Raw genomic sequence first — 7,935 nt, 5'->3', positions numbered from 1 at the left:
GGCCAGATTCAAATCCTCCACCCTCAGTATATGGGGCCGGTGCCCTACCCACTGAGCCACAGGCGCTGCCCTGAAGATGTTTCTCATCACAACCTGACCTGACACCGGGCCCACTGCGGGATATGTATAAGAAACTGCAGACCAGGGCAAACCATATCGTGGGGAAGCCTTTCTCAGCAACAGGCTGCATACCTGCTGTCTTGTTTGTACTCTGCGTGTTTGCTTGTGGCTGCAGAAGCATGTGATATGCTTCTGTACTTTCACCAAGTTTCACAAGCATTAGATCAGCCCCTCAGAACAGCAGTCCTCACTACCTCTCTAACTAGGGTTTGGAGAAAAGAAAGAAAAGGAAGGCATATCAATCAAGTTGTCAGAGTCTCCCAGTTTTTAGAAAAGATATCCTTGGGTTAAGCCATTTGAGGAAAGCATCCCATCTCCCCACATCTCCTGAACTACATGAAAAACCAAGCTTAAAGAAAAAAAATTTTTTTTTGAGACAGAGCCTCAAGCTGTCCCCCTGGGTAGCGTGCTGTGGCATCACAGCTCACAGCAAACTCCAACTCCTGCGCTCAAGCGAGTCTCCTACCTCAGCCTCCCAAATAGCTGGGACCACAGGCACCCACCACAACACCTGGCTATTTTTTTTGGTTGCAGCCGTCATTATTGTTTGGCTGGCCCAGGCTGGATTCGAACTCACCACCTTAAGTGTATGTGGCTGGCGCCTTAGCCACTTGAGCTACAGGCACTGAGCCCCAAGCTTAAAATTTTGAAATTATGGACAACTTAAAAGCACGTTTGAATTCACTGTTCTAATGCATATATTTTTATGGGTGAAAATTTTATAACTATTCTGAAAATGACAGTAATACTTCCTGTGGAGTTGAAAGACTCCTGAGATACTCATTGATGTCCACAAGGGGGCAGCATGTCATACGGAAGAAGCTGTAGTAGGGTCTTATTACCAAAAGTCACTTTCATTCCAGTAATAGAACTGCTTTCTCAGACTTCCCTTTACATAGGCTTCCCTGCATTGCATTAACGTAGCATTCAGTAGAACAAAGGGGATTTTCTAAAAAACTTGTCTTCTTCATCATCTTCAATTGCTTCTATGATGCAAGTGGGACATAATTGTATAGATTTCAAGTGGAAGAAAAACCACTTTGTAGCTGAGTGTGCTTATTTGAATACACCTAACACAGAGTTTCAGAATTATGGGATGTTACACAATAATGACAGTTTTCTATAGCTTTTGTTTCTCATAAAATCACAATAGGGGTATTCCTAAGATTTCAGGCTAAAACAAACACATCTGAAAACTCCATATAATCGAATCATCAGTTGAGTCAAACACAGTGGGGTCATTGAGGGGACTGAGCATCCTTTCACCTCTGGAAGTACAGAGGCAACCTGGGAGTTCACTGATTGTCAGAATCTGACAAGATCTCGGGGAAGTGTGCACCCGTCACGTTCTCCTGCATGCAATGGTCACATCTCCGCGTGCCCTGGCATCCACAGGGGCACATTTTGCCTGTGGCCTCTGGAACCAAACGAGGGGAAGGAGGAGAGGAGCCTGAGGAAAGAGTGTCTGATTTCGGAGGCATTTTCTTCCTGTGGGGAGAGAAGGGCCTTTTCTCTGGGATTTAGAGTCCAGAGCAAAGTCCCTTCATGTCTCCCTGGAGGGAGAAGGCTAAAAGCTTGGGAGCTCTAAGAAACAGAGAACAATTTGTTTTTCCTTCCTTCTGCAGCTACTAGGGACTAACTGAAGTTGAAGGATAGTTCATCTCCATCAAGACCTTTCCTCCACCTTTCACTCTGTTTTCCTTGAATTAACCCCTGAGTGGATACAAGTAAGAATTAATAGCTAACCCGGCCCTAATTCTTCTAATTAAAAAGTATATTAGAGAAACAAAATTATCCTTAGAAGAGTCTACATATGCTCCAAACAAACCCTGAAGCACTTGAAAGTTTGTAGTGGATAAAATCCAGATTCTTCCCCAGGAGGGCACCACCTCCCAGCCCTCCCCCCCCCGCCCCCCCCTCCCCCGACACCACACCCACCCCGCCCATGGAATACTAGCTCAGGGCTGGTAAAGGGAGCCAAGGGGAGGGGAGGCCAAAAGACAAACTTTTTACCAGGAGTAACATCATATAAAATGGCACACACGGATACCCAGAAAAAAAGGCAGTGATGTATGGCAAGTGGGAATTTTGCTGGGTCAAAAACTTTCTAATGGGAATATATGTTTGCTGAACCACGACAGAAGCAAAGAGTTGTAGCCAAAAGAAGCTGACAAAGTGATCCCCATCTCCCCATCAATGGACCCAGCAACTGAAGAGGTAGCACTTTGGAGGCCGCATCTGGGGCAGGCACGAGGGCCAGGGTGGCCCTGTGTGGTTTCTTCATTACCCTCTGTCACTGGAAAGCGGGGGCCGGAGCCTGGCAGGCGAGAGAGGCTCTGTCCCACAAGACTTTTCCCAGAAACTAAGCTAAGCTTTTCCCAGAAGCTACGCACATGTATTTTGGCCTCCACTATGATTCCTAAACTCTTTGAGAGGGGAGCCAGCAGTTCTCCACCAGCATTAGAAAGAAAACACTGAGATTCATTCTGGGAGTCTGGTTACCCCACACTGATATGCACCCTGACCCCATCCTCTCCCGAGTTCTAGGCTCCCGCACCTCTGTGTTGAGGGGGAGGGGAGGAGAGGCTGGAGTTACCCCTTGAATAAACTGAGAAAGAACCAAAAGCAGGAGAAACAGAAAAATAAAGGGTCATTTAAAATCCAACAGACAAGAACCACCGGTTTTCCATTTAGGAAGAAAACAGAATGGATGAAATAGGGAGATGATAAGAAAGAACCTTCTACAATCAACCATGGAGTGTAGGGAGCAGGGAAGGTTCAGCAAAAGCTACTGGGCCAGCATCTGCCTCCGGAGTAATAATTAACGCCAAAAAAGTGAGCTTAACAATTCCTACTCCAATCTTTGGAACAAGATAACATTGGAAGAAATCAAAGAGAAATGTCCTCTCATCTATGGAGGCATTAAGAAAAGTGTAAAAATTCCAGAAAATGGATGAAAGAAAAAGGAAAAAACCTCAGATGACAAGAGAATTTGCAAAGCAAGAACCTTATGTGCTTAACTCACAGGCTGTCACAGCCAGCCGCAGGCCACAGTGAGCTGAAAGGGGGCGACTTATAAGCACCACTAGTGCGATGTTTCAAACTTGGGGAATACAGACTAGGAGTTAAGCGATTAGGGCAAAGAGACTCCAGAAAAGAGCAGTACGCTTTGCTTTGGGAACAGAGAGAAGCTCTTAGTATCTGAGGAAAACTGACAGTAATCTTACAAAGGCTGTATGTATAATTTATTCCACCTAGGAATTCCATCCTGACCTGTCCTTCCCTTGCCGCCTCTGGGGATCTGTCATAACATTACTTTAATTCATCAGTTTGTACAGTATTGGGAAAGAGCCCCGAGCCACGTCAGCTGAAATATCCCCCTCACCTCAGTGAGTTCCAGTCTAGATTAAGGGGCAGCAAACTACAGTCTACAGACTGAAAAGTTTTTACATTTTTAAATGATTTTTAAAGCTTAAAAGAAGAATATGTTGCATTAAATGAAATAGTTTCTGTGTCTATAATAAAGTTTTACTGGAACTGAAGTCATGCTTGTTCATGGGCATGTCACCAGAGTTGACTAACTGCAGCAGAAAATTACAGGCAGGAAAACTGTGACCCGACCCCCACCCTCTGCCCGAATCAGTCAAATTCTCATCCCAAACTGCAAACGTAAAAAAGTTCTGAAAAGGCGGGAGGAGCACCTGAAAGGTGGATCAGAACTCGGGCCTTACTCCAAACGATCGGGGACGCCGGAGGGGACTCACCAGTAGAAGTGCTCCTCCACCATCTTGGTCACCGCTCTGGAGATGGCTCTTTCATGAGGACCAAGGTGTTTATTTAAATTCACTCCAAGTTTCTCTTCCAGAAAGTCAATTATGAATTCTGTTCCAGAAACTTTTTCATGATTGTATTCAATCCAAGGCATTTTCCCTTGAGCAGAGAGTTTTCCACCAAAATAGTTCTAAGCAGAGTACATTTTTGGAAAGAGAAAAGTAATAGTACATTTAAATTTCACTGTATGATTAACAGAAATAAACATTCCCACCTTAGGTTTGAGAGCGATAGTACCACTAAAGTGAATGAACTCAGCACATAAACTCAAGACAAATAAATGGTTACTTTAGAAAGAAAACCTTTTTAACCTTACCTAAAGATACCACTGTACCTTCCCATTGAATCTATTGTACCTTCTGACTATTGTGGAAAAGAGAAAAATAAAAAGACCTGGGGCAGAGGGTAGCGGGTTAGCGTGAGGGTGGGAGGTGGGGTTTTGACATGGCTGAATTGAGTCTGGTAATAGTCAATCTAGTTATAACGTAGGAACCCAAAAATGGGAGTGAAAATAAACTACGAGCAAACACGTATTGATGAAGCTACTGACCAAGGACCTCACTTGAAATCCTGAATCTTACCCTTGAATGATATATATAATACCACCATGCTGCAATCAAGCAGTCCCCAAACTGTAAAACAAAGTATGTGCCACAGAATCAACTACAGTGCCTCTTAAAAATGTAGGTTCCTAAGGCCAGGTGAGTGGTTCACACCTATAATTCTAACACTTTGGGAAGCCAAAATGAGAGGATCATGCGAGGTCAGGAGTTCAAGACCAGCCTGACCAAGATTGAAACCCTGCCTCTACAGAAAATAAAAAAATTAGCTGGGCATGGTGGTACACACCTGTAGTCCCAGCTACTTAGGAGGCTGAGGCAGGAGGATCGTTTGAGCTCAGGAGTTTAAAATTGCAGTGAGCTATAACCATGCCATTGCACCCTAGCCTGGGTGACAGAGCGAGGCTGCCTCCAAAGAATAGGTTCCTGGGCCCTGGCCTCCACCTCTGGATCAGAATTCTTGGGATAGTGCCCCAAAATCTGGGCTTTTGAAAAAACTCCCCTTTGATGTAGCACATGCTGGAAGCTTACAGTGTCTCAGAGGACTTTGTTCCTAAAATGCGGCTAGGGATGGGTCACACGCTTATGAACATTTAAAACTACAGAATGACATAGCTTCCTGCCACATACTAAGTCACATTGTGAAGGGGATTCTCTGGTAATAATTCCATGCATCAATCACTTTTTTTGTTAATTTAGACCCCAAAGTTTTTTTCTGTTTTGTTTTGTGAGACAGGGTCTCACTCTGTTGCCTGGGCTAGTGCAGTGGCATCATCATAACTCACGGCAACCTCAACTTCTGGACTCAAGTGATTCCTCCACCTCAGCCTCCCAAGTAGCTAGGACTTGGTGGGTAATTTTTTTTCAGTTTTTTCGTAGAGATAGGGGTCTTTATATGTTGCTCAGGTTGGCCTCAGACTCCCAAACTGAAGCAATCCTCCATCTTCGGCCTCCCAATGTGCTAGGAGTATAGATGTGAGCCCACACCTGGCTTCTTTAGTGTCTGAACACTATCTCTTGGCTTATTCTAAGCAATGAAAGGGGGCGTAGCACGGAAACAGTGACAACTATTAGGGGTTACTGGGGCTGCTGGTAGTAACATTACCTTGTGCAACTTAGGAAATGGAGCCTCCCCTGGGTAGATACAGTCCGTGCCAAAGTTTACAGCTTGGCAAGTAAAACTAGGTCAAGGTTCCCTGGACCCCTTGGTCAGAGAACCATGCGATGAGCAACCTGGCCCACCAAACATGGTGGTTCTATATACGTTTCTGGTGTTCACAGGAGAAATGTCACCTACCTTTAGAAGTTGCTAAGATACCTGATGTTGTTATAATTTCTATACTGAAGATATAAATTTACCATGTAACATAGGCTCAGTTTCTGATTTCTCTAAATACCACCCATATCTTCCTAGCACGCCCCCTCTGCACTCTGGCCATTTTCAGATCAATCTGTCCTCCACACGGCCATCAGAGGGAGCTGGCAGCAGTACAAATGAGGTATCAGAGCTCTGCTACTCACAACTACCCAGGGGCTTTAATGGATCTAGTCCAGCCCCCTTCACGTGGCGATGTGAACCCACACCATCCAGCTGCTGCCCACCTGCCTGGCCTCACTGGCTACCCGTCTCCTCTCTGGTCTCCTGAATTTCAGAAGCCCATACTGAGCTAGGTCAAGGTGTCTGCACACTCTTCTTTTACAGGAATCTCTTTCTGCTATAGGCCTCTCCCAAGTCCTATCCATCTTTAAAAAATGAGTTTCAGTTTGAATTTCACCCTGTTAGACAACTATCTCCCCAGGGTGTAAGCACTGTCCGCCCTTCCTCCGTGCTCTGCCGCCCGGTACATATTCCCCTACCCTTAAAAACTAACTGCTTACACATCTGCCTTTCCCTCTACACCACCCTCTCCCCTGGGTAGTTGGTACATGTTAATCCTGACCCCTTCTTAAAATCAGAGTAATAATTAGTGATCAACTCTTATGGAAATAAAAGTTGTACTACATTTTCATGGTCAAAAATTTTCTTACTAGGTAAAAAAGTAGAAAATAACACCTTATTTTTTTAAGTATTCTTCTTATTCAGAAGACAACATTTTAGAGATACTATGATTATATTTAAATAAAAATTTAAAAAGCATTAGGCCAGGCATGGTGGCTCATACCTGTAATCCTAGCACTCCAAGGAGGCTGAGGCAGGTGGATTACTTCAGCTCAGGAGTTTGAGACTAGCCTAAGCAAGAACAAGACTCCATCTTTACTAAAAATAGAACTATTGGAAAAATGATGCACACCTATAGTTTCAGCTACTCTCCAAAAGGGCCATTTTCTTTTTCCTTTCTCTTATTTACCAAGAATTCTCTTGTGAAATCTGAGTTTATGTTTCCTATACAACCATTTATGTCAAATAATGTAGGCATCTTTATTTATATTCAGAGAAATGTACAGAAGAATGGTCAAAAAACATCAGGGAAGGTCACCTCTACCAGGACATCAGGTGAGTTTCGCTTTCCACATAGACTTTTTCCTATTGTATAAAATTTATATAAGGACCATAAGTTGGCAGGACACGTCAAAAAGTTAACAGTAAAACTGTTTTTTTTTTAAAATTAACCATATCCACAGGCCCTCCCTTTACATTGTTTGCAACTTTCTATAAATGTATCACAATAAAAACTTTTTAAAACTGTGCCTGTAGAGCAGCACCTCCTGTGGCTCAGTGAGTAGGGCGCTGGCCCCATATACCGAGGGTGGCAGGTTCAAACCCGGCCCCAACCAAACTGCAACCAAAAATAGCAAGGCATTGTGGCAGGCACCTGTTGTCCCAGCTACTTAGAAGGCTGAGTCAAGGGAATCACCTAAGCCCAAGCGTTTGAGGTTGCTGTGAGCTATGACACCACAGCACTCTAACAAGGGCGACAGCTTGAGACTCTGTCTCAAAAAAAAAAAAAATTAAATAGTTTCAAATATAAAGTTGTGGTCTTAGGAACATGATGTTTTAATCTTTTTCAAATGGAAAAAGATTAAAGGGAAAGACTGGGCAGAGGGTAGAGTTCCATGGGTCCATGAGAAAACACGTCTCTACTGACCATTTCAAGAAACAAGCTTCCCCAGCACTTCACAGATATCAACAAACCCCAGTGGAGGGGACACACCGTCCACACACAGAGCTCAGTGAAGCTGTGGCAGGCACACAGCATCCCTTTCTTTCGTTTTGTGGAGGGTTTTGACAGAGTCTCAGTCTGTTGCCCTGGGTAGAGTACCATGGCATCATCATAGCTCACAGCAACCTCAAACTTCTGGGCTCAAGAGATCTTCTTGGCTCAGCACCTGCAGCTCAAGTGGCTAAGGCGCCAGCCACATACACCTAAGGTGGTAGGTTCAAATCCAGCCCGGGTCCGTCAAACAACAATGACGGCTGCAACCA

At 44.3% G+C, this 7,935-nt stretch overlaps 1 protein-coding gene across 1 annotated transcript in view; it reads right to left on the bottom strand.

Annotated features, from left to right (window-relative positions):
* The window catches only part of FAXC (failed axon connections homolog), a 63,976-nt gene that overhangs the window by 43,152 nt on the left and 12,889 nt on the right, over nucleotides 1–7,935 (bottom strand). Inside the window, exon 3 of the mRNA XM_003798214.2 lies at nucleotides 3,885–4,081. Coding sequence (XP_003798262.1) covers nucleotides 3,885–4,081 — 197 coding nt within the window. The remainder of the gene's footprint in view (nucleotides 1–3,884; nucleotides 4,082–7,935) is intronic.

The sequence above is a fragment of the Otolemur garnettii genome, unplaced genomic scaffold, assembly GCF_000181295.1.
Source record: "Otolemur garnettii isolate 467f Iridium unplaced genomic scaffold, OtoGar3 scaffold00132, whole genome shotgun sequence".
In the NCBI taxonomy this organism is placed as follows: Eukaryota; Metazoa; Chordata; class Mammalia; order Primates; family Galagidae; genus Otolemur; species Otolemur garnettii.
The sequence above is the reverse complement of the archived record's forward strand: the minus strand, read 5'-3'. Positions and strand labels throughout refer to the sequence as shown.